Source organism: Aythya marila, assembly GCF_965140915.1.
Source record: "Aythya marila genome assembly, chromosome: 1".
Classification (NCBI taxonomy): Eukaryota; Metazoa; Chordata; class Aves; order Anseriformes; family Anatidae; genus Aythya; species Aythya marila.
Genome location: NC_139042.1, coordinates 194,082,182 through 194,109,484, shown reverse-complemented (window position 1 = coordinate 194,109,484; position 27,303 = coordinate 194,082,182). Strand labels below are relative to the sequence as shown.

General features: G+C 38.3%; 1 protein-coding gene across 1 annotated transcript in view; it reads right to left on the bottom strand.

Moving 5' to 3' along the window:
* RELN (reelin) overlaps positions 1 to 27,303 on the bottom strand; it is a 287,703-nt gene that overhangs the window by 134,563 nt on the left and 125,837 nt on the right. Inside the window, exons 7-8 of the mRNA XM_082777470.1 lie at positions 18,808 to 18,904; positions 13,363 to 13,414 (exon numbers count right to left, since the gene is read on the bottom strand). Coding sequence (XP_082633596.1) covers positions 13,363 to 13,414; positions 18,808 to 18,904 — 149 coding nt within the window. The remainder of the gene's footprint in view (positions 1 to 13,362; positions 13,415 to 18,807; positions 18,905 to 27,303) is intronic.

Below are 27,303 nucleotides of genomic sequence, written 5' to 3'. Positions count from 1 at the left end.
AGGAAATAAGATAAATTCTTCCTTTGAAATGTTTTTATTCTTTTTCATAGGCTGCTAGCTGAAGTTCACAGATTTCTAAAAATTTTGAAAAAATGCTCAAGAAGAGACAACCTTCATGGATATTTTTTCAAATGATATATTTGAAGCTCAGACAATAATTTTTTGTCTGCTATGGAAAACTATGAATAGTAAAACAGCTTCTGTTATAAAACCCAGCTATCTTCATATATTGAATATTCTGAAACACTAATTTATTTGGTCCACACTTCACATGCTTGGATTTTGCCCCAAGGCAAAGCTGAATAAAATAAAATTTGCTCAAAGTTGAATCCAGACAAAAACTCTCATACAGGATGATTTTGACTGGCAGTCTGTGAATGCTGAGTAACTCCTTCCTGCTGCTTTACTAATTCTACCTAAACCAAAGAGCAAAGAATAGAAAAGGGAAGGAAAACCATGCTTCTTAATTGTTTTGCTACTTGTTCTGAAGGATTTGTAACATAGCAAGGTGCACTTATGTCCTAATGAGATGGTCATGTCTTTTTTTTTTCTTTTTTTTTTCCCCCCTCTAGAAGACTCATTAAGCTTGTTTTGGTTTCTTTCGATGCCATTCTTAGTGAATATTTTATGCACCTCATGTTTTAAAACATTGTGTATGTGGAAGTACTAATAGTATTTAAGGAGAAATGTTGTGAAGGCACTTCATAACAGGTATTTGTAACCAGGTACTGATGTATTTGTATCTAGGCTGACAATGGAGGCAAAATTAATGCAAGACTCACTACAGCTTTGCCTCCAACTGTGCCAGATCTGCAGAAATCCGAGTCATGTGGTTGTTGGTCTCTAAGATTTGTTAACAACACTGATTAGAAGCTGGTGTTTTGCTGAGATAAAACTGGGTGCCATCTGCAAGGGAAGCAATATTTTTCTCCTTATAGACTGTGACGCCCTCCGCCTCTTGACAACCTCCTGATAGCTCCTGCAAGTGCTTCAGTGGATAAGCAGATGAGATATCTAATGCTGGCTCTAAGGAGAATAAGCCTAATGTGTAACTGTGCAAGAAAAGCTCACATGAAAATTTGTAGAAGGGTTTGATTGTGTCCTAACATTGGCCTGAAAGGGAGCTCAGAAGAATCCTGTTTATCTAATACTGGAAGATTACTTTTGTTCATTTTGTTAATGTGATGAATAATGATTAGTGTTTGCTAAGGATTATGATTTGCTGATATCACTTGAATTAAGCCAGACAGAATAGTATAAATTACTAGTGGTCAAATTTGGCTGCCATGCTAATATTTTTTTTCCAAATTAATGAACCATACAGTCTGGTATAATGAATGCTCCATGGATGCTACTTAAAAAAAAAAAAAAAGTATATGTTTATGTTGCCTTCTAGTAAAGAGCCAAATGATTTTAACCATGTTAAAAGATGGAATATTTTGGGCTGGGAATACTAGAAGCTCTGATATGAAAACATGCAACTCACTATTCATGTAATACTCCCTCTGAAAATTTCATCAAGAGGACACAGGAATATTTTTATTTTTCCTTGAAGCCACAATTTTGAACTTGATTTCAAGTGTGATTTTTTATTCTGTCAAATTTTAGATCTTTAGCCATTTTTTAAAGTGTCTTTGTTTATATATCAAAGTTGGAATACAAATAAATCTTTAAAGTGTAAAAAAATCTTAAAATTAAAAACTGCAAGAATTGTGTTCTATGTTGTAATTTTATAGTACTTTTTCATGGAAATAATTAAATACTTTATTGCTGACTATTTGTTTCTCCCTTACAAGAAGATTTTGACTGTCCGTGCCCCTGTACGTGTTCTGACGAACAACTTGGAATAAATACCTGACACTAGGAAACAACGTTAATGGTATTTGCCTTTGGTGAAAACCAGAGCAACTCTAACTTTAGTGTGAATTATGAATTTTGAGATGCAAAGTCTTAACTATTCATTTCCAGCAGTTTCTGGAGAACAGCTAACTTTTGTTCCACTGACAGCTTTAGGCTGTTCTACTTTGGAACTGCTGGTAGTTACATCCAAATTAAAGGTTGACAAATGCAATAGAAACCTCCATCATAAAACTATGTAAGAGTAGAAAAGTTAGTAAATACATGTGATAAAAATTACTCAAATGGACTTCAGAAGTCCTAAAAGTAATCAGAGGTCAAAGCCCCATTGGATGGGGCCCTGAGCAAGTGGACCCCACCCAGATGATATCCCCGGTTGGTGTAGCAGACCTCCCATCTTTTCTTCTCACCCATGTCCTGCAAAGGTTCTCAATAACAGCAAACTTACTTGCTAAGAAGTAATCCAGCTACTAAGTAAGAAAAGTCTGAGAAAACCACCTATCCGGCCCAACTTCCTTTCAGTCTATTTATATTCAGTGATATGATGTGCTTCCTGTGCTCACACAAATCTTGTTCTCTTCTAATGAACAGGACAGATCAGAGATCATATTTCTTTTTGCACTGAGAACATTAAGGAGAGAAAAATAAGCCAGGCAGAAAGCTGTTTTTCCCTTATGCCAGTTTCTAGTTGATTCAGATGTAAAGATGCTCAGCTATTTATAGTACATGTATATCTTTCTGAGATACAGCCAGCAGGTATGTTCTTGGATAATGTGTCTGTTGCCAAATAAATAATTAACTGATGCTTCTAAATTTAACCACATTCATAAGTGCACCAATAGTGTATAGAGTACCTTGCTGAAGGCAAAGTGAGTAAACTTGTTAATGATTGGATGTAATAGACATTAATTACAGCTACAGAAATAATAATATCATTAACTCCCCAGAAAGACTCTTTCAGTAGTTCTTGAATGTCTGAGTAAGTAGTAAGCCCTATGCTAAGTAAGCATTTTCTACTTGTACGCCCGTATGTTATGCTTCAATGTTACTGCCATTAAATGCTTAATGTCAGATCAGGCAGAGGTCCTCTGAGAGGATGACCTTTCAATGAAGCTGGGTAAAATTTAAATTATAGCACTTTAAACTTAAAGTAGTTATTAATTGGTACACTAACTTGTATCAATAAGTAGACAGAGACCTATTGCTTAGCTCTGATTAGCAGGCTGGGACAGCTGTAAAGGTCAGTAATCAAGACCTTTAACACCATAAGGGTATGAAAGCACAGCTGGAAGGTATATGGTGTTTTATTCAGATCCCAACAGCTAGCATGTACCAGGGAGGCATACAGAAAGAACACATCGGTCCCAGAACTGCTGTGTAAAAAGATGGTTGCTCAAATATGAAGACTTGAAAGTAGTTTCCTTGCCTGCTTTAATGAATTTCCCCATCACCAAGAAAATCTGGAAAATATTTCTTTTTCAAGCCTGGTCCTGAATTAAGGTGTCTCTCTTTTCTGAAACCCTATAAAACAGATTGCCTGTCATTAACTTTATATGTAGGTAGGTAATAATTGGTTGGGTGAAAGGCTTTTTATTATTTTTTTCAGTGCCTGATGGGTTTTCTCTATTTTTATCTGCTTTTGCTGTCATGGAAAACCCCCTCCCTTCCCCCCTGGAGAAAAAAATACAGGAGCATTTTGCTGAGCTGGGGCCTTATATTCCCCCATCCCTCCCCCAGGAACTACAGATGCTTTGTTGTTTGAGTTAATTCAGAAATGGACAATTTTAATCATACAACAGTGTTATCCTAATACAAAGATATGAGCCGGATTAAGATGAAAGTCAGTCTGTAATCCGGTATTTATTATTTTCAGCAACCAATTCGGTAATGGCTTGCATTCGACCACACGGAGGTGTCTCTGCCCCCTGCCCTGGATCAGAACCCAGGGACTCGGCTCACTTTATCTTTGCTGTTTTTCTCTGTACAGTAAATCTGTAGCGCTCACAGTTTAATTCATAACAGTGGAAGAGAAACCCTGGTACTGAAGTAATAAAAACAGTATTTCATTGCAACCTTGGACTGGTCAAAACAGCACAAATCATTTCACCAAAAGGCTATTAAAATGTCTTTCAAATACCGCATTAACTTTAAGCCCTGGTTTTGACCTAGGCAGCCCCTCTTGTATAACTCAGCAAAATCAATAACCACCACCTAACATCTCCACTCATGCTATGTGAAATGTGCTGGATGATGTTACTTACCTGTCTTACTCTTGCACATTAGGTGCAATTTATAACCTATATATCTACACAAAGGGCTTCTCTGCCAGGAAAGTGAAAACTAGTGGGTTTCATGCCAGGCAATAGAAAATGACAATCTGTGAGGTAAATAAAAAATCTTAATATTGTTTTATCAGGTGGAAGATGAGAAATGAAGCAAGCAGAAGAAATTCAATATGTCAAATTACAGCAATTTTTGCATTTAATTATATCAAATTCTCCAGCTCTTCCCCAATGCATAGGAAACGAATCAGGACAAAACAACCTGGGTGCACTCTGTGTTCTTGCTGCTTAGAGGGGACTGGATCCAAATGTAGCAACAATCAAGCTTCATTTCACAATCTTGATTTCTTACAGGCCTTAGTGTTTTAATTTACCTAGCTTAAAAGCTGTTTTATGCACTATTTAAACTCAGCTTATGCAGTCCTAACATTTATTTATTTATTTATCTATCTATTTATTTATTTATCTTATTATCCAGCTTCCCAGCAATGGAATCCTTTTAAAACTACAAACTAGCCCAGGAGTGCCCCACATTTTCTTAACACAAGATAATCTATCTGTCCTGCAGACAGTAGCAGCTACCTCCCTCCAGCCACTCTGTGCTTTGGGAATTCTCCTCACCTGTTCATACCACAGTTAACATGACCTTATGAATGTACTAAACACATAAATCTGGTGCTTTCTGGAAGGCATCAGAGTAGAATAAATCTGGGTGCTGAAGGAAATCATCCATGCAAGTGATTAAAATGAAGGAAGTGGCTCAGCATGCCCAAAACATTTAGCTCCACAGTTTCTGCCATGACTATTTTTGTGTTCAGCTACAAGACAGTGAGAGATTTAAAAGATCAAATACTCTTCCTTGCTATCCTCAGAAGAAACTTATTTTTCACTTTTGTATTTCTCTAGAGACACATGAGTGAATTTTCATAGCAATTCTGAAGGGACTTGCTCATCTCTGTCCAGCTCAGCTGAGGGCTATCACAGCATTTATTACTCATTGGATAGCCTTTGCTAATTATAAAACTAACTAAAAAAAAAAAAAAAAAAAAAAAAAAGAGAAAGAGAGAGAAATTAAGAGAAAATGGTCAGCAGTGGTTCCTCCCAGCCAAAGCTAAGGCACATTCCTATTGAGTGGTCTGAATCCAAGCAGGAGATAAAGACAATGTAACAGCAGTACTGTCAATATAACAGCTGCCATCAGAAATTAATTAAAACATGATAACAATATAAATTACAATTGCCTTTAGACTGTAACATGGGGCCAAGTGCATTCATTGTTGTTCGTACTGCTGAGCCAAGCAGCGTAGAGGTGTTTCTAGAGAGGAGGAGAAGGAATCACCTTGCCTTGCAGATGCCCTGCAGAGCCCTCCAGATGCTACTCCAGGTGAACACCTGGAGAGGCTCCTATTTCCTCCACAGACATACTTGGGGGTCAACTGAACCAGCTGCTGTATTTATATCTATAAAAGAGGTAAGGTAATTTTTGTCCTCTGTGGTCTTCTGTTTGCTAAGGTTAATAGGGTAGCAAATGCGTTTCATGAAGCATAAAGCTTGGCAGTAAGGACTAATCCAAAGGGCACATTCAGTGATTCTGTTTAAAAATAATAATAGTAATTATAAAATTTGTGTAGTTTGAATATGTATCAGAGAAAAAAAAAAAAAGAGAAAAGGAGTATTTCTTTTACGTACAAAATCAATTACATTTTATAATTCAATTCCCTAGGACTCACACTGATAACAAAGTCAAACTGCCAAATACAAAAATGAAGGAAGAAATTTAAACCTGAAAAAGTTGTATTTTTTTTACTAAAATTGTTAAAATGCTCTCTGCGCTTTCTCTTCGACGCACACCACTGACATCCTTAGCACTTGGATTCACAGAGTAAAACAGCTCTGGTGTTGACCCTAGTGACCTCAGAGGTTCAGAAAGAGTAATAGGGGCTGCTGGGTTAATGACTCACTAACCTGCTGCCTGAGGTGAGGCAGGGCATAACACGAAAAACCTTTTGGAACCTTTGGAACCTAACACGAAAACCTTTTTTTTATGTCAAAGATCTGCATCCAAATCAATGACCCTTACTCATATGCTAATCAAAAGCATATTTTAAATTGTTTTCTCCATTACACTTGCAAAGGACTGTGAAATCAGCAAGCAATAAAAATAAGCTGTAAATACACTGTGCCACATAGTTCTTGATATGTGCATTACACATGCACCTTTCCTCTTAACAAAAATATACTACAAACATAAAGGTCAACACAGGCTAGACGATTTGTCTTCATTTAAGTGCTGCTGATGATCTGATAGATATATAAAGCTCAAGAGTTTTGAAGTGAAGACAGTGGCGACCGCTCAACCAGAAAATCAAGTTGCAAGAGTGAAAAGTATGTTGAGCAAGACTGAAGAAATTATTAGCTTTGTTGCTTATTTCAGTGATTAAATGATGAGGTTGTCAATGAAATATTTATGCATGTGACTGCAGAAAGCTTAACACTTTATTTCCTTTGGGGAAATAAATAAATAAACAGAAAACAGGGAGAACAAGGATACCACTGAAAAATCTGCACTCTGAATTGTTGGGGTTCCATCCTCACCAAAAAGTCCCGAATACAAATAACAACCTTTCTTCTACAATATTTTAAGCATATGGAAAACAATAGGTAGGCATATCTTTGCACTAGGGTTCCATCAGAAAAATATAAAGAGAGATTGATAAGCTACAGTTATTGTAGTGATTATAAGAAGTCTGTTTTATCCCTACTAAACACTATAGGTTTTATTCCTATTAACTATTGTAAGGTAAATCATCAATAAACATGGTCATCTGATGGATGTTTAGACAAAATAAGCTGGAACAATGGAAGGAGCAATAGCAACAAATGCCAGAGAAGTGACTGAATAATGTGAAAGAAGCTACCCCAGGAGCAGCAGGAGAAAGGGGTCATTCTTACTGTTTGAGTAAGGTCCCATCTTCTTACTCTATGAGTAAGATGCGTATTTTGCTTCATGTTCAAGATTTATTATTATTATTATTATTATTATTATTATTATTATTATTATTATTATTATTATTATTATTATTTTTATTTATTTTTTTTTTCTGGCTATAGCGGGGACTAAGCACATGATTCATCCAGAAAAAACACCTACAGAAATTCTAGTGTCAGGACTGTTTGTCGTCCTGTCTCCGAAGACCACCTTTGCTCATCCAGTCTTCATCTTCAAGTATTTCATGTTATCAGCAAATAATACTCAGAAAACAGTGCCTTCTCTGCCAGCTCAGTAGTACTCAGTGCCTGACATAACTTCAGAGAAAGGCTTTTATTATTTTATTGATTGCAGGCAGAATTTTCCTGGATGAAGGATTTTCCTGAGTTTCTTGTAAGATCCAACCTGAATGATTCTATAGTTCTATGTTTCATTTGTCACATTGAATACAGGTTGCAACTTTTTCAAGTGTGCTCTGGTCTCGCCATTTTAAACCTGAGGCATAAAAAGAGCAGCAAGTCCTAGCAAACATGTAGTTGTCCCAGGCTTTCTCTACATCCTTTTCTCCATGCCAGGAATTCTGGCATGGCCACCACTAAACTAACAGAAAGACATTTCAGAAAACTGCATTAATAACTTTACTTTGCATTACATGATTTCTAAGCTAGATTTTACATACTGTTTTACATTAGCTGTCTCTTAATTTCACTGCAATCCATTGTAGGAAAAATAAATGATGCTTATATAAAAATAGTAATTCCATCACAAGATCCCAATGAATAAGAATAAAAATATTTTTTGTCAAAAAATTATTTTGTTCTCTGTGTCAGAAAATAGTGCACAGAAATGATAACAGTGAGGTGATGAGAGGTTTCATTCTTAGGGGTTCATGCAGATTATTTTTTGATTTAGTACCATATTGCTTGGCACATTTTGCATTTCATTTAAAATTCTCTTTTGTTTTAAACCAAAGTGCACATATGAAAAGACCATAACTCAACTAAAATCAGCTAGGGAAAGGTGTTTTATGATGGGATCAAAGGAAAATAATGCAAGTCACATATTTGCCTAGTAAGGCAGTATTAAGGGTGACTAAAGGTAAAGATTAATGATTGACCCAACATAGAATCTGTTAGATTTGGGAACCAAACCTTCCTAAAAGTTCTTTATCATGATGGTAGAGGTGCTTTTGTGGAAGAGGGATTCTAAGCCCAAGCTTTTTCTCCAGAGAAAGCAAAAAAAAAATTTTGACCTTTGGCTAGCTCTTTGTTTGCATAACTGTTAGCTTGTTCTTTAAAAAATTGAGCTGAAATGACAAATGTTTGAAATATGAAGATGTATCTGATCCCATAAGGTATTTTTTAACCAAAAGAAAACCCAATCACTTTTTTATCGATATAAAATAATAGGGGGTTTAGATTTATTTATTTATTTATTTATTAAATGGGGGAACACTTATTAATGTGCTCTAGTAATGACAGAGGATCTCTGTGATATATCATAAAAGTTGAAGAAAAAAGAATTTTACAATAGCATCCCTCCTTACAAACACACTGTATTTATCCAGTACATGACAGTGTCAAATTCACCCTGCTTGCAGAGGAGTGTTCAAGAGTTTTCCTGAACAAAGCTGAAGAATAGGAGCTTTCCCTATCAAGTTATTCCCATTTTCCAAAATTGTTCAATAGCCAAAAATAACCTATTGATACTAAAGCATAAAGAAAGTGCCACGAAACAAAGTTTTTCAAGGTAATTTAACATTTTGCATTAACAGTTTTCACATACACATAGCTCCGAGGAGAGCCTGCCCAGAAGGACAGTCTGTGTGTTGGTGCTCACCACAGCACCTTTGGCTTCAGCTTTGTGTTAGACTCAGATGTGCTGTGGAGGAAGAAGGACTGGAAATAGCCTGCAAGTGCTGAACACCCACACAGACAGCCTATGTACCCCACAGCCATGGAAGTTTATGTTTGAAGAGGACATTCAAGGAACAACGCATGAGCAGTTCCACTTGCACACCTCACACCTTGGCATTGATCCCCTAAAGCCTTTTCTCTTTTTATGGGACTCCATGGTTCCCTTTGTTCCCATGTTTATCTCACTCATTAATCTCTCATCACTGACAGTCACCTTCCATCATACTGCCCTATGCAAATGACAATGCATATTCATCCCACGAAGAGTTGATAACATCCCTGGAGAAGCTTTCGGTATGGTTACTCACAGTATCCTTCTGGACAAAATGTCAAGCATACAGATAGATAAATACATAGTATGATGCATGAACAATTGGCTAATGGGTCTTGCTCAATGTGTTATAGTAAATAGGGTTACACCAGACTGGCAGCCAGTCATTATTTGGGTTCTCCACGGCACCATTTTAGGGCCAGTTCTCTTTGTTGTTTTCATAAATGACTTGGATGTAGGACTAGAGTTGCACTAAGTCTACAGATGATACTAAATTGGGAGGAGCTGTTGACTGTTGGGGGTAGAGAGGTCTTGCAGAGAGATCTTGACAAATTAGAGAGCTGGGCAATGACCAACAGTATGAAGTTTAACAGGAGCAAGTGCCAGATTGTGCACCTGGGAGGGGGGAGCCCTGGATGTTTGTACAGACTGAGGGATGAGAGACTAGAGAACAGCCCCGTGGAAAGAGATCTGGGGGCTTTGGTCAATGGCAAGTTGAATGTGAGCCAGCAGTGTGCCCTGGCAGCCAAAAGGGCCAACTGTACCCTGGGGTGCATCAAGCACAGCATTACTAGTCAGTCAAGGGAAGAGATTATCCCGCTTTACTCTGTGCTGGCATGGCCTTACCTTGAGTACTGTGTGCAGTTCTAGGCACCACAGTATAAAGAGTACATAGAACTATCAGAGAGTGTCCAAAGGAGGGCTACAACGATGATGGAGGGTCTAGAGGGGAAGATATAAGAGGAGTGGCTGAGGTCCCTTGGTTTGCTCAGCCCAGAGCAGAGCAGGCTGAGAGGAGGCCTCATGGTGGCCTGCAGCTCCCTCACGAGGGGAGTGGAGGGGCAGGCGCTGAGCTCTGCTCTCTGGGGACAGCGACAGGACCCGAGGGAACGGCATGGAGCTGGGACAGGGGAGGGTCAGGCTGGGGGTTAGGGAAAGGGTCTGCACCCAGAGGGTGGTCAGGCACTGGGACAGGCTCCCCAGGGCAGTGGGCATGGCACCAAGCTGCTGGAGTTCAAGGAGCATTTGGACAGCGCTCTCAGTCACGGGGTCTGATTTTTGGGTGTTTCTGTGTGGAGCCAGGAGTTGGACTCGATGATCCTTGTGGGTCCCTTCCAACTCAGGATATTCCACAATTCTATGTGGCTAAAGGGAAAAGTCTGAGTTTTACAGTGAGAAATAGAGAATATTTCAGCTAATGAATCAGGCTAACGTGTGGCAGCTGAGACCAGAGGCTTCTGTGCAATCTCCTGCAATCCCAAACTGTTGAACCAGTGGTTCTGGCCTGAGAGAGTCCAAAGTCCATGCTTTAAATTCATTTAACAATTTCACTCATTTAACAATTTCATTGAGTGCTAAGGAAATGGTTAGACTTTGTCTTTCACATGAGTGATTGGTCCTGCAGAAATGTAGTCATGGATGATTTAAGATATATGAAACAATTGAAAACTTCTGAACAATTGGGCAGACAGTGCATGAATGTAAGCATCACCCCAGCCCTGGACCAGCAGGCAATGCCACTGATGCAAACAGGCTCAGAACGAATGCTGCATGGCAGACAAGTTACTCTCACTTGGAAAGGCTACTGCACTTTAATGTTGTCCTGTGTGCTGAATAAGTCTTACTAATTACATTTTAATCCTAATTAAGCCTTCATGCTCTGTGCTCCTTTTGACCCCTGTTGCCCTTCAAAGGTCAAGACTACCAAATACATGGCACATTAAGAAAACTACACAGAATATCAACTAATGAAAAATTCACTAGGGTCTTATCCTTTCTAACTATACTGTTTAAAACAATCTGGGATTCATGATGAAATCAGGGCCAATTTTATTGCTTCATTTCCAAGTCTTCACCTGCTTATATAGCTGCAAATACAAAATTCCATCTGATAATTAGTGATGAGAGAAATCAAAGGATATGCACTTTAATGTGACCAAAGCTAGGTGAGAAATTTAATATAAAGGTGACCCCAAAAGATTGCAGCTTAAGCTATTCAGTGGTAGACAGAAAGTGTGGAGCATTCTTTAAAAAAAAGGTAATTCTCCTGGATGAATCTCTAAATGGGGTTATGATTAAACTGGACATTTGGGAATAAGCTGGAAACTGTCAAATACCTTGTTCAGATTTATGATTGTAAAGCCAAGTACTGCTGAGCACAGCAGCAGTCCCCTGGCAAATCTGTGCTATATTTCAAGCCTAACGTAGACACACAGGGAAATGTGATACATTTTGAACTTCAGGCTGAAAATTGATTTACTCAGATATGCATACACTGCTCTCCTACTTTACTATGTGGGGGATTTTACTTGTTCCTACTGGTACAGGTTAGAGTATTGTTACCACATAGTCCTGTCATATAGGGTGTTTCTTGCTCAGATGGTTCTTTTATTTATTTATTTATTTATTTATTTTTGACCTTCCCCAGGCGATAGGACCAAAGGCTACTAGTGAAATTTAAAGTTTAATTTTACACTTTGGGGAGCTGCACCCTTCCACATGTCATCTCCAGTGGACACTGGAGCAGTAAATGTTCACTTACTGACTTGTGAGTTGCATTGATGTTAACTATTAGGAATCACTGCAAAAATAATCAATATAATTTTTTTGCAAATTTTCCTGAAAAGCAAAAGTCACACATCCTTGGGCACAGACACAGGTTGGAGGGTGAGACAGAAAAGTGGGGCTTTATAAATGCTGCGTGGGTTTCTGCTGGTGAGCAACGTGTCCTAGCAGGTCAAGTGAGCTACTCCTTTTCACTAACTGCATGAAGCTGCAAGGTAAATCCAGACTGTTTTTCTAGAGGTGCTGGGTCTTTATGCACTAATTCAGCTTAGGAATGAAAATATTTTGCTGACTTTTTAAAATTAATTTATCATTAATTTTAAATTATTTAATTTAATTTAATTTAAAATTTTAATTTAAAATTAATTTAAAATTAATTTATCATTAATAAAAATGATGGAAATAAAAGCATAGATACCAACCCGTAGCACTAGTAACATTGCACTCAGCTGCATCGTGAAAAGTAATGATGCCCACAAATTGTCAAATGAACAACTTCAGTCAGAAACAAATGTAACTGATGTATTTTTGAGCCTTCCAGGGTTTTGATTTCAGATCTATTAAAAAAAACTAACTTGCTTGCCAAGGTACCTGATAGCTCTTATTTCCAACTGATATTTTCAGACTTTAATCACACCTCTGCTGATACTTCTGGAGAATTACTTTTTTAAAAATAGGTATATAATTTAGAAATACATATCCAGAGGTCCACAGAGGAAGCTGACTATCTTTCTTCCATGCTTTTTTATTGAACTATTTGTATCATGAAAACATTTTTCCTTCATATCTTGAACACTGAGATATAAGTTGAGGAATTAACTTTTTTTTTCCCAGTCTGCCTTCAGCCCAAGACACAACTTCTGTATTAAAGTACAACTACACACTGAAAATCTGCAATAACTTACAGCAGGCATTCTAAGTAATACAGCATACCACCACCTCGTTGGTAATATGAACTAAATAGCTCTCATTTTGGTCTGCCCTACTGCCTATTATGTTTATGTTAACAGATGTGTTAAAAACAGCACTATCCTATATAACAGTCATAACCTGTAAGACAACAAGGGTTGAAAATGTTAAAGAAGAAAAATCCACTATTGCTAGTTCAGTTTTTAGAAACAGGAATCACACGTTAGAGAAAGAGCAAGTCATTATAATGTTAGCCATCAGGTTATAAAATAGACTTGAAAAAAATAACCCCATGACTATGCGTCCCATCATCAGAGTATCCACTGAAATTGCTCCTTTTCAAAGTTTATATTGGGAGCTCTATATATTATTAAGAGATGAATAAATGAGCTGCAGTTTTTCAGTTTTTAAAAGTTTATTGTTATAATAATAATAATAATTATTATTATTATCTTTAATCCCTCATGTCACGTGGCACATTAGCCAGAATGGTGAACATGAAACTGAGGGTCATTTTCCATTGCAGCAATGATTTTTTGCACTTTCTCAGATGAAAGAGTGAGCTAAACTTACCAAGGGAAAACTGAAGAACGGATGCAGTAGTTGTGTTAAGGCCAGTGGTGGTCTACAGGAAGAAAAGCAAACAGCAGAGAGATTGTGTTAGGTCAGCAAAACAATACATTCATCACTTGTTTTCCTTTGAAAGCATGGAAGCTCTCTGGATACCTAGACTTTCAGTGCATGAAACTATTAATTTCCTTCCCTTTCAGGTTGAATGATTATGGACATTGCTGATATTTCATTTTGATTATTGATATCTCATCATATGTCAAAGCTGGCTTTTTTTTTTTTTTTCTTTTTTCCATTGCACTGTATTAATGTCTACAAAATGAGCACATTTATGTGGAATGCTGGCACTTTACCAGTCTTTTAGGAGACCTAAAAGATGAACCTTGTGGTTTATTATCAGCTGAGTAGAAACCTGTGTATACGGAATAGTTTTCACTTGCCTTTCCCAGCACAGAACAAGAACCAAAAATGATCATAAATAAATAATGAAAATAACATTAAGTAAACCTAAAATAATAAAATGAAATGTTAAGAGTGGGATAACAGAATCTGTCTTCAGCAGTAAAGCAAACAAAATCTTGATGATACAGCATAATATATACAAAGCAATTTTATAGTAGCATCCACACACTGCTGATATGCAACCAAGACCTACAGGCAGGCAGAAAACACTGAGCAGTTCACTCTGTATTCAGCACACTGCCCTTCCATGTTGCTTTTCTTTTTCTCTCTTTCAATACCTTCATATTTTAGTTCATATTAGAACTGAAAATGTTATAAGATGAAGAGCACTAGAATTTTGTGAAGGAAATAATATCACCTGTATTATTTCAAAAAGATTTTCAATTCATTTTGAAAGTTGGACTTAACAACAGTGCTACATAACAGCAAGTCAGAGGATCACCCCAAAAAGAGGAGACTCAAAGTTTGGTTCATTCCCTTTAGAAAAGGACCCTGAAAAGATATACAGACTCTGCAAAAGCTTGTCGCTATAAGCAGATGTTACAGGCTAGACTGAAGATGGAAAATCACACAAAATAAAAGACCATGGCAGCACTAGACCAAAAAAGAAAAGGAAAAAAGACTCAAACTGGTCAGACAGGAAATTTACACAATCTTAAAAATGTCATCTAATTAGAAGAATAGTGACACACCTTAATTAAATTCAACTATTTGTTGCTAGTGATGACTGCAGCCTAGATTTGAGGACTTCGGAGTTGTCAACTTATGTCAGACCCCATATAAGACTTCATGTCATTTCCCATGAGAGCAGTGATGGACCTCTCCATCAACTGTGCTCATTGTCAGGAAGCCCTGTGATCTACACCCATTCACCATATCATATCATGGATAAGGCTACAGAGAAGCCAGGCTTCTGAGCAAATTCAGCCCCAGGAGAAAGGTCTGTGGATAGCAGGGATCTAGGCTTCAGCCACCAGAAATCAGCTGGGGGTCTATCTGCATGGCAGCATCTCCAAGGGGAAGACTTGATTGCATTTCTTGTTTGCTTGCACGAGCGAAGGAGAAGAAACCAATAAGAAGATATGAACAACAATAATAGTGGCAAAGAGAGAAAAAAAAGGATTTTATGGAAACAACATGTAATTTTCTATAAAATTCTGCACCCATATAAAGATTAGATGCAAGGACTTGGAAGACCTTACATTCAATCAACTAGCCATTAACTGGCACTATTACAAAGGCAATTTTTTGTAATGGCGAACAATACATTTTCTGCATAATTTCCCTGAAGCACAAGGTGAAAGCACAGATTCCCCCATTATCAGGTAGTCCTGCTCTCTTTAATTATCTACTATGTAAATAAACATGAAAACTGGAGAGAGAAATCTCTCTTATGTCTGAACTCTCTTATTACCCTGTGCATTGCTGCATGACACTTAACAAAAGCTATTTCTAAATGCAGATGTTTTCTGACTGTTATTTGGGACTCCAGTGACACAGAACAAATGCTATCTTGTGGTTACCTGTTTTGGCTTTTCTGTCTTTGGAGACTTTCAGAAAAAATTTCTATGCCTTTGCAAACATACATTCAGAATGTGTATATATCTTCAAGTGTATATTGTCAACAAATTCCTAGATGATGGGACAGCTTATGCCATTCCCTTCAACATGCTAACATCAGCATTTGGGTGGGAGCACATTAAATCAGCTTAAATCAACTTGAGTAGTTGAGTTCTGTTAAACTAATTTTTTTGTTTGTTTGTTTGTTTTCGTGTTATTTTATTTATTTTTTTCCCTTGCAAGTTAGTTTTAACCTATGTTCATTTCTGGCATGATTCATCATGTAGCCCACCAGTGCTTATATGGGTGTCATCTCTACCTCCAGGCAATGGTGCAGAACAAAAGGGACTGGACATCTTCCAGTGCTGGTGTGCACCAAAGCAAAGTGTTTGTTAAATTATAATGGAAGGAGACCTGGTCCTGGACATGCTCAAGTGGGTGCGGGTGAGTGCGGGGCACAGCTGTGTTTTCTGAGCAGCTTTCCACAGAACCAGAAAGATCATCAGACTGATCTGTTTTCCTCCCTCTACCCTAGGGAAAAAAGGTGTCCAGGAAACTGCTTGCTTTGGCATGAATTTTTGGTGTGTTTTGTTTGTTTTCTGCATACATACTAAATACAGAGGGAAACTTCTTATAAATGTTAATGACTGGGATCTTCAGTGAAATGCACTGAAGATTGGCTGATATAAGTGACTGCAGGTGCGTTACGAGGATGCGTGGAAATTTAAGAAATTTATCACAGCTATTAATGATCTGTGAATGAAGACAGACTCAGTGGGACAGATTCCCAATAATCACAAGCATTACAAACAGCAACCTTCAAAAACATCTGAAAATTTCCCATTATCTGTACATAAAGTTTACTGAAAATACTTTTTTTTTTTTTTTTTTTTTTTTCCTCTCCTGGGAATAATCCTAAAAGGTAATATTCCTAAAATGTAATTCTAGTCTTATAACAGAAACTGCAGAGTTGCATTTATATTAACACCTTTAAAATTGTAGTCATGTCCCTATTTATGTCCATTCTGTCAGGATCAATTCAACATTAGGTAACACATTTATCATGCCAAGTAATAAAGTGCTTTCTGACTTGAATTATGAGTACCTATTATATTAGCTTACATTCAATTAATTATGTTGTGCAAGTTCTAATTTCAAAATGAAACCCTTTATCAATGTTCCGTGGCTCATATCACCAAGAAATTAAATGTATCAGTTATCACAGAAGAGACATTCAGGAGGAATTAAAAGAGATGATGTTGTCAGTCATTCCAGTAATGATTTAAAAAAACAAACAAACAAAGAAACAAAACATATTTAATAAAAAACTTCTTGCAAAGTTCTGGGCTAGCAGGGAGTCTTTAGCAGATGTCCCTCTGCAACATCTCTGACGCTATGCATCATTCCAGGGTTTTGCCAATGGTAAATTCTCACTAACAGACAGGGACAGTTGGTATTAAACAACCTCTGCCTGCAGAAACAGACAGCTACAGGGAGCCAGGAGAGGAGAGGGAGGTCAAGGAAGTAAACCAGTAGCTGTCACAGTGGTTGATATCATACGTTTGACAAATTCAAACTCCCCTTCACTTAGTATTTCAAGCAATAATGTGGTAATAGGAGCCATGAACAGGAACAGAGATTTCAAGAGTCATCTCAACAGTGGGACTAAAAAATGCATGAAGGTTGGAAAAGTGAAACAGGTTTTAAAAGTTGTGATAGGAAGAGATACATTGTGTAATTGATGAAAGATGGCTACAAATCAGGATCAAGTAGGCTCAAAGAAAATTGGAATTAAAACCTTTGTCCATAACCAAAAATAAAACTAGGTCAAATCTGTGGGAAGAACACTGTCCTGTGCTCACCCAAAATGGTAAACCCCTCACACGTTCCTTCATAAGAATTTGATTTTTGCTGCAACAATGCCATAATATTTATAAACACTTTCTTTATTAGGCTGCTGGCTGTTTATAAGCATGGTGATTTTTGCAGCTGATTATTTAATCATGCCGCTTAGGCATCATAATACATTTTTTCCAAATTCCTGATGCTGCGATAGTGCTATTTTATCATGTGGCAATGAAAGTACAGTCCAATGCTGGATTTTGAAGCCAATTTGTGATTAATAGGGGTAGGCTAAATTATATGTCAGCAGGAAGAAGACAACTAATTAACAACATTTTAAACCCCTCATACCTGGGACCCTTGGTAAATAGGAGTGTTACCTATGCTCAAGACCACAACCAAAAATGAGCTAAAAATATGTGGGAAAAGTGTCCCAGTGGTGTGACTTCATTTTTGCACAGGACATATAACAATGCATCTCTTCTTAAGGCAGTTAATGAAGCACAGCACATTCGGATAGCATTCAGAGTAACAGAGAGGCAATTTAGCATCACTGTCAGGATTCCCCTGCTGGAGCTGGCTGTGAGGGAAATGACTGAAATTCTTCTTTATCCATAAAACCTATGAATTACTTTTAAAGCTGTTTATGACTTTCAGTAAACCATACCAGCAATATCTACATTGCATTTGTGCAATTTTGATCTCAGCTAAAGATGTAAAATTAACCCTGTTAAAAGAATTGTCAGTGTCTCAAATGATGAGAAGATTACTGGCCAAAACCACTTCTGTTTTATGGCCCTCTTCCATGTACCCTCTTCAAATAGCTCTCATCAGCATCTCCCTCCATTCAGAATACAGTTGAAAACATGAAAATTAATTTTGAATTACACAGGCTTTGAGCTGGTCTTGTAATTTTTCAGTTCTTTCCAAAACTCCCATTTATGTACATCATTGTAGCTATCTGCCAGTGTCAGCTGCAGCATGTGGGCATTGGTTATATATCTTTCAATTCATTTCCCCCACCCAGATGATCCCAAGTTAATGCAAATTGCACCATGTCGTTTCTTACAGCAATTTTATGACCAAACTACACCCCAATGAAATTAATTCTGTCACCTTCATCGTGACTCAATTTGTTACATACACTTTCCCGAGACTGGCAGGTGCTTGCTCCAGGCTGCATTTAAGTCTGTAAGATGCATTATTCACAAGTGATGTTTTACAACCAAATTAACAATTGTCAACAGCAACAAGAAAAAAAAAGAAAAAGGACACAGCTAATAAAATAAGAGAAGAAAAATGAACCTTTGAAATTGAATTATCTGAAATAAAGACATTTCATTGTCTGAAATAAAGACAATTATGCCAGTTTGAAAACATAGTTCTATTTTCTTGCCTTTTCTGCCTTTAACAGATATTTTAAATAACCTAGGTATACACCAGATCAAGAGTTTTTTCTTTGCAACAAATGTTGGTTATTATCTAGTTTTTGAAACATTGGGGTGTTCCTGGGGTGCTCTTCCATGGCATTATCACTTTGCTTAAGAGCCTGTCTACTGAACACCAAACTTGCAAAGCACTCACCAGCTCTCGGGGACCATATGGCTCACAGAAAGTGACAGCGCTGCCGTGCATAATCACACCACACTGCTCTCCAACCTCACAGTTTCTGCATTCAGACCTGCAGGAAGAACAGAACACGTTCGAAATGGAAATTAGAAACCTCATGTTGGAGACTGCATCAGGTTTAAAGACTGTAAAATAAGAGTGTTACAGTTTGGTGCTCAAACTAAACGTAAAGGTTGAGCATTGGCACGTACAATGTGCTAGAGCTGCCTCTCAAGAAAGGACCTTGTGGGTAGGTATTTGCTCTCTGCACGCTGTTACCTCCCCACTCCCCCTCCTCTTCCCCCCCCCCAAAAGGAGCGTCTCTTATCGGCTGCAAAATGTCACACAACAGGAAGCCAGGCAGAGCTTTTACATATATAATTTATCCCAAAATTACTGTTCTTCCAAAATCCTTACTGCATGTTTGTTATACTAGGTGCAAGCCTACTACTGCAGAATTACCATGTCTTGAACAGGACAGTTCAAGGAAAGTGGGATCAGCCTGGGGGCACAAAACAGTGGGGATGAGTGATTTTATGACACCACCTAAGATCACGGGGAAGGAAGGAATTCAGAAATGTTCCAGGTGTTACAGAAATGTTACAAAGCTCCTTGAAGCATGTGTGCCTGAGCCATTAGTGTCAGGGTCTGACATCAACTTTGTCATCTCCTCCAGTTCTCCTGCATCACTTCTTGATAACCTTGGATCCACCACCTTTCCATCAGCAGTGGCAGAAACCTCATTCATGAAAATGAACAGAGTAAGCAGCTCAGGTTTGGAGAGAAAACTGTTAAACTCCACATCACTCAGGGTCAGTCTGCCTTCAGTCCCTTATTGCCCTCATGCACCATGGATGGGGGCTGCGAGACCCAGCACAGAGCTCAGCCTTTGGGCACCTCATTGAGCTCCTCCAAACAAGAACATCACACTTCCTCCAGAGAAGAACAGGAACAGGCATTGCAGAAAATTTGTAAGCCTTGCTCCTCTCTGGCTTCAGGGTTGTCTATTCCCAAGCTCAGGCACGGGGTTGGAATGGAGTGGGGGGGCGACACTGTGACAGGCAGGACTGATGGCAGTTTGACATCTGCCATCCAGGCAAGGAGACCCATCTTCCTGGAGGACTCTGGCCCCTACAGAGGAGATGGTCCCTGCTCGCTTGCAGGCTGCAAACCTGAAAGTGTGCACCAAGCAGCTCCTACAGCCCGGTTGCTCTAACATGTTTCTTGCTGCTGCTTTCTATTCATAATTGTCATATCCTCTATTCCTAGTAACAGAGGTATGTGAGACTTTTCACCTTTTAGGGGAATAAGTATGCAGAAAATCTCAGAGAGGCTGGTAATTGTTGCTGAATTTAATATGAAGGACTTTACACGCAGCCTGACTGAGGAGCAGAGGAAGGGCCCTCTCTCTCAAGGACTGAAGTATTGGTTTTTGGCTTGAGCCACGACAAACAGCCCTCACCAAACTGCCTCAGATAGGGCTGACCAACACTGTCTTCAGACATCCCAAGCTCACCTTTAACATCAGATGTAATGACATTGCAAGCAATGGTGAACTCACTTGAACCCTCTTATTTTTTTCTGATTTCTCTCTGTACTTTTATAATTGGTATTTTTAGAGTCTGAAGTGCAATGAGACTTATATAAGGGTAGTTTAGACCATTTTTTCTTTGCTTTCTCTCACACAAAATGCCTCAAGCTTGGCCACCTTTTCTAATGTAGAGTGCCACCAAAATAAATGTTCCCACATAGAGTCCAGATACAGTTTAGCAGTTTGCAAAAAGTTTGCGTTTATTTTCTCTTTAATTCTCCAGCTAATTTCTGGATGGAAGATCTTCACAGAATCTCAATGGAAATCAGATAGAAAGGGTGAAAACCCAAGAAAACAGGGACTTGCTGTCAAAATATGTGCTCATAGAATCACAGAATCATAGAATCACAGAATCATAGAATCACAGAATGGATTGGGTTGGAAGGGACATTAAATATCACCCAGTTCCAACCCCCTGCCATGGGCAGAGACATCTCCCACCAGCCCAGGTTGCCCAAAGCCCCATCCAGCCTGGCCTTGAACACCTCCAGGGGTGGGGCATCCACAGCTTCTCTGGGCAGCCTGTGCCAGTGCCTCACCACTCTGAGTAAATAATTTCTTCCTAACATCTCATATAATAATTCTACTTTCTTTAAGTTTAAAGCCATTATTACAATTCCTTCTCCTCAGAGCTGCTCTCAATCTATTCTCCACCCAGCCTGTGTTTGTATTTGGGATTTCCCTGGCCCAGCTGCAGGACCTTGCACTTGGCCTTGTTGAACATCATGAGCTTTTTACAGACTCATCTCAAGCCTGAATTTTACTTGAATCCTATACAAATTTCCTTGATTTTTTCACTTCTTTTCCTAGGTTATGATGCTTACTTGTCTTTTTGTTAATAGGTGCTGTGCTAAATCTCTGCAAGTCTTTCTGTAAACAGCTTGCAAAGGGATATTTCTATTCCTGCGTGTCCCAAAACCATCAGCGCATCATGAGCATGGATGGGCAAATGAAATCTCTGGCTCGAACAGACCAGTAGCATTGTCAAAGTGTAACATTGCCCATGGAGCTGGAGCAGCATTTCCCCACGGGATCTGGGGAAAGAAGAATGGGCTGCTGCAAACCCTGGTAGTGTTTAGAAATAACATTTGACTAATTTTTTAAAATACACATTTAACTAAATGAAGCTATTTTCTGGTCTGTTCTCACAGCAAACTGCAGTTCATTGACACTCTGTTGGGGGACCTTCCCAGAGTAGCAAAAGAGGGGTAACTTTATGCAGAAAGGGTTAACTCTGCACAGAGTACAATGCCCTGCACAATACCCTGTCTGAGTGCTAAGCTTTCCTGAGGAATAGATGTTACACTTTCAGATACATAGATGTAGTGAATAATTGATTGCATTTGTTATTTTGGGTCTTTTCAGCTGGTCCAGGGTCAGTTTAGTGCAGGGCTGGCTTTCCTATGCCTACGTCCATTAGAGAAGTCAAAGATGAATGTCTCTTTTCCACTTAATAAATTGCTTCCTTAATCTGAGATTTGATTAAGCTTAGTTTCATTTCCAGTTCCAAAAACAAAGTTATATTTAAAAAATCCTTGAGGTTTTTTCTTGCATGACTATATTATTAAAGTAATTCAGCAAATCACACTGATAGCATATAGTATTTTGGATTTAAGTAGCAAAATTAAATCCTCTAATAAAGTAATGTAGTTCCTATTGATTTCAATGAATTAATATTTATTTATAGAAGCTGTAGTTGGCCCATAATTTTATTTTTCAATATAGCTCCGGGACAGAACATGTGAGTGAACCAAAGTGTACTTTAGGAGAAAACACAGAAACAATGTTTATGGAGTATTTGTGTTGTCATTGCTTAAGTTTCACTTGATCTCTGAATTCTGGTAGCTGAAGAACATGGGAACAGAGGCAAGAAAAATACCTGGAATTCTAAAGTATCCTGGCTGTTTCTGAGCATTATTTTCATTATCTGCCCCTACATTTTGGGGGTTTATAGTGGAGTAACTGCCTGAAATCTTGATATATGCAGACAGAGACATATATAGCAGGAAAACTGCCTATGAAAACTAAGTAGGGAACTCTTATGCCCTCATGAAAGGACAGACTTAATCCAAGGGATAACTTTAAGTTTTTACTCGTTGTATTTCAGTAAATATACAGTGATTTGGTTGTTCATCTGTTCTACTTCTGTAACGTGGTCTATGAAATATGGAGAAGTGTTTGGAAGTCTAGAAATGCTGTCCTTCTAATACAGCTCTTTCATCATTACTCATCTTCTCTAGGATGACTCCTCTCATCAGAAATTGGATGGCTGTTGGTAATCCTGATTCAAACCTTTGTGCTCTCTCTGAAATATATCACTTCTGACAATAAATTGACAGAAGTGTATGAAGAGTAAGAAAACTGATCTGCTGTACCTCAGACCACTGTCATCATATTAAGTGCTTAGAAATGATCCAATTTGCTTCTCTCCAGGTGCAGACAGTAAGGTTAACTTCTTTACCATTCTTATAACCAGGAGACAATATTAATCGCTCTGTCTAGGTGTAGCTTTTTACATTATCTTTCTCACCTGCCTGGTCTAAAATCTTAGCACATTAAAATCATTTCAGTCTTCTCTTCACTGCTCATTTTCATTGCCACTGTTGGCGTTTGTCATATTCATCTAGATGCCTTCTCTATAGACCTGCCATCACTCTCATCCCCGGCCTAGAGAGTCCCACCTCTCTCAGTTATTGTTCTTCACTTTGCTGAAGGGGAAACATCTGCTGTTTCCTCATTGCTATTTGTCATCTCGTTTCCCTCTACAATACCTGAGTTTGTGGACATTATATTGACTGATGTCTTTTGTGATGTCTGGACTATAAAGAAGATAAACATCTCAAACTGCCAAGAGATTTTAAAACATAAATCTTTCTGAAGTTTAATCCCACAGTTTTACTGCAATTTCAAAACCACTTTAGGACCTCTCTCTCCTGTCACAAAGCTTTCCTCCACCTCTTTGCCACTGGAAATATCACTGTCATTTCTCATGTACTATGAATAAGTGATGGAGCCTGTTTCTTATTGATTGATTTTACTTGCTCAGCTTTTCTTCATGTCATCTTTGAAGAGTCTATCTTTTGTAAGTGATTGCTGTTTGAAGTGCCAATGGGCTTTGAGATGAAACATGGCATCAGGTTGGGAAGGAGAGTTTAGCCAGCTACAGCTTCCATACAGTGTTTTTCTTTATTAAATTTATGGAATCCCCTGTTGTCTTCATCCCTACTGTTAAAACTGTGTTTTATCCATGTATTAATATGTATTAATGCCAGCATCTCTACTAATATATGCATTTGCTTCATTCACACCTCCCCTCCGCCTTCCCCCCGCTTTTTTGTCCCAAGATTAAGTCATCTACCATTAGGATATATATACATATATATATATAGTTTTATATATATATATATATATTATTTTTTTCTAGATTTGTTCTTGTTGGACTGTTTTAGTTGTTATATAGCAACATTTTTATACTCTACCATGAGAAGAGTTACATGGAGGTTATGAGGTTACATGGAGGCAAAATGATCACAGAAGCAGGTGCCCAATGAACTAGACAGTCTTCCAGACACCACCTATACTGGGCCTTTACTCATTCAGCCACCACCTGGACTTTTCTCTTGCAAGACACAGACCACGTGTTCCAGAAAGTTTGAACAAGATGCACAAAAACTTGCTTCTCTTCTGCTACAACAAAGTATTCATCAGAAGTATCAACCAGAACCTCAAAAAGCAAACAACCTTTCCAGAAATTGGAAACATGCAGTTCTGCCTTCAAAAGGTTCTCATTAAGCCTTTCCTCCCCTAAAGGATTGAAAACTGAGGCTTCCCCGTGCATGGGCTCCCTGTGTTTATGTTTACATGATGCAGATTTCCTTTCCCTACAAAGAAAACCAATTACTTTCACGGTTTTTGAGCTTTCTGAACTAACACACTCCTGCCAGTTTTCAGCAAGTCCTATGGACCAGAAAACACCTGTGCTATTAAACTTTTCATTGAAAAATACAATAAACATTACTGTCTAATTAGTTCTGCAAGTCAGCTGTGAACTCTTCATGGCTGTCAGTGGTATGTTGACCACAGAGTGGGATTCACTTAACTACCTTAACTTACACACCGAATACATATTAGGCATGGAAAGAGAGATGTTAATTTACGAATCCATGAGTCATATTTATTTCAGAAGGGAGATCTTTGTAAAGCATGTAGCAAATGAGTTGAGAGAAATGAGGAAATCTTTGCTTAAATAAACAGGTGTGTGTCTGTGGGTTAACAGCTTTTAAAAATAGTCACTTTCTGACATTATTGCTTGTTGGAAGACAGCAATATAAAAATTAGTTGGACACACTACACAAGGAAATCTCCATGGTGGTTGAGTCCCAAGAAAATGGAAGAGATAAGATGTGCTACAGTTCCTTCGTTCCCAGAACAGAAGTTCTCCCTGCTTCTTGCTTCACCTGTTGTCTCCTCTCCTGCTGCCTCCTCCCTTCCTCTTTCTGTACTACTTCAACAGCTTTTCCTGTCTTCTCTCACTAACCAAACTGTGATTTGGTCAGGAACCCATTCCCAGATGCTCTGATTATTGTGTTTACAAAGAGCCCCATCCCATCCCTTCCTTTCTCCTCCTCTCACAGCTCCAGAAACACCCGTGGCCACCCCTTCCCTCCTCCTGAGTCTCTGAAGAAACAGATGGTTGCTGGTTGGGATGTGTCTTTTAATTCATTTAAAAGACCAGAAATCCATAAAAAACAGGCAGACACTCTCAAAATCATACAGTGCCCCTGTGCAAAATAGTTATTTGATGTGGGGCCTCTTCCAGCGATGGAGTGGCACACCAGCTCTGCTGGGACTCATAAAATTAGACACACACACAACCTATAAAAGGCTTTGCTTGTGCACTTGGACTGCACATCTCTGTCCAGAGTTGCACATGCCAGAGAGCAGATCAGGAGGAGGGGAAAAATGCTAATCACACCCAAGCCACTGCTGCATAGTATCTGGGAAGAAAAGGCCATAGGAAAGTATTAACACCTCTCTTTTCATCTTTACACAAATAATGGCTTCAGAAATTATTAGAGGGGCTTAGTCTAACTGGCCCCTGGTGACAAGGCACCACTGGAGTGTTGGTGCACAAGGCAGCTGCTACCACACTCCGAGCACAGCAGACCAGGGCCAGAGCAGGGCTGGGAATCCTGCTCCAGCAGTTACTGCAATTGTTTGTGATAAAGATGGGATTTTAGCAGCTGCCAGGGGAAAAATGCAATTTTAGGATGGATGGCGTAAACTGTTAATAATCCCTGATTTAACTCCCACCAGACAGTCAAATGAGAATGAGCTTTCTGCCACTAAGCAGCTCTTCACTGGAGGGAGAGCTACTGTAGAAATCCTTTATGCAGAAAAGCTCATGACACCTCATTATAGTTTTCTTTTATTTGTGCTCCACTTCCATTTAGCATTGCTGAAGATGTTGGCTTTCTGGTGTCATTACAGGGATATCAAGGCATCTGTCACAGGACTGCAGTGAGTTTTAGGACTTTCTCCCAGCACACAGCTCTGTGCACTCACCCACCAGCCAAGGTGGGTCAAGGTTATTCCATGGGGAGCACATCCAAATCTCAGGAACAAAAGGACCAGGAGACTGGGGCCTCTTTTAGTCTGAAATTTCTCTACTGAGATTTCTGAAAAGCAAGGGTGAATTTAAAGATAAGAGAGCAATGGATAAATAAATTATGGAGGCTCCCAACAGACAGGCCCTCTGTGAGTTATGAGACATCTGCAGGGAAATAATGCCTCCTCTCATTTCCTTCCACTCAAGTCCATTTAACACACTGCTGTTAAAGCTATCTACCTTGGCAGCTATTCTGTAACCCATTAAAAGTCCTTGATCTATTCATTCCCACAAAGAAACATTTTTTTTTTTGTTGCTATTTTTCTTTTTTCCTTTTTTTTTTTTTTTTAATATTATAGCATTCCAAGTCCCTAATGCATCTGTCCAGAAAAAAAAAAAATCATTTAAAGAGATAATGTAAAAGGAACAAAAGGAGGAAAAATACTAGGCATATACTAAAAAGTAATTCAATAAGTATGTGTAAAAGAAAAATATCTGTAGCATTCCACAAACCGTAATCTTTTTACATAAGTTGGTGAAACCATGAAAGACATGCAAAGATGGAAAACTGTGAGACCTTAATAAAAAAGAAAGCAAAGTTAGATTTCAAAGAATATATGTAATCCTAACTAACAAATGGTAGCTGCTACAAAGCTTGTTTTATCTGAAAAAACTAAACTAACCCATTAAAATATTTCTATGTTGTATGAATGAAATCAATCCAATTAGTTATATTTATGAATTAGGATTGGAGGGAATAAAATAAAAATAAAAATAAAATAAAAAACAGTAACAACGTCATATTAAAAAAGTGACCCCAACCTTTAAAACCTTATGTTAAGACCAATAGATGTGTTTATCTGGCTACAAAATGATCATTAGACATATTAACTATGTAGTGTAAAATCAGTTCTGCACTACAAGAGACTTGTAACTTCTTCCTTTAATAAGTACACATATACCATACAAAATGGTACTCTGTCACTATGATGGTGCACTTGAGCATGTACTGCTTAAGAAATAATAACAACCTGTCCTTGCTGTTTCAAACATAAATTGTGATAATGTATATGACCCTGCTCAGGAATCCTGTTAAATGATAAAAAATAGGAATTAGGAACTACAGTACAGTACCAGAAAGGCAAGAGCTTTCCCTTCCTATGCAATACAAAAGATAAGGAAATTCTTGCCTTCCATGAAAAAAAGAAAAGAAAAAATAGTTAGCTTCACCAGAAATATGTACTTCATGAACAGGAAATGAAAATATAATTGA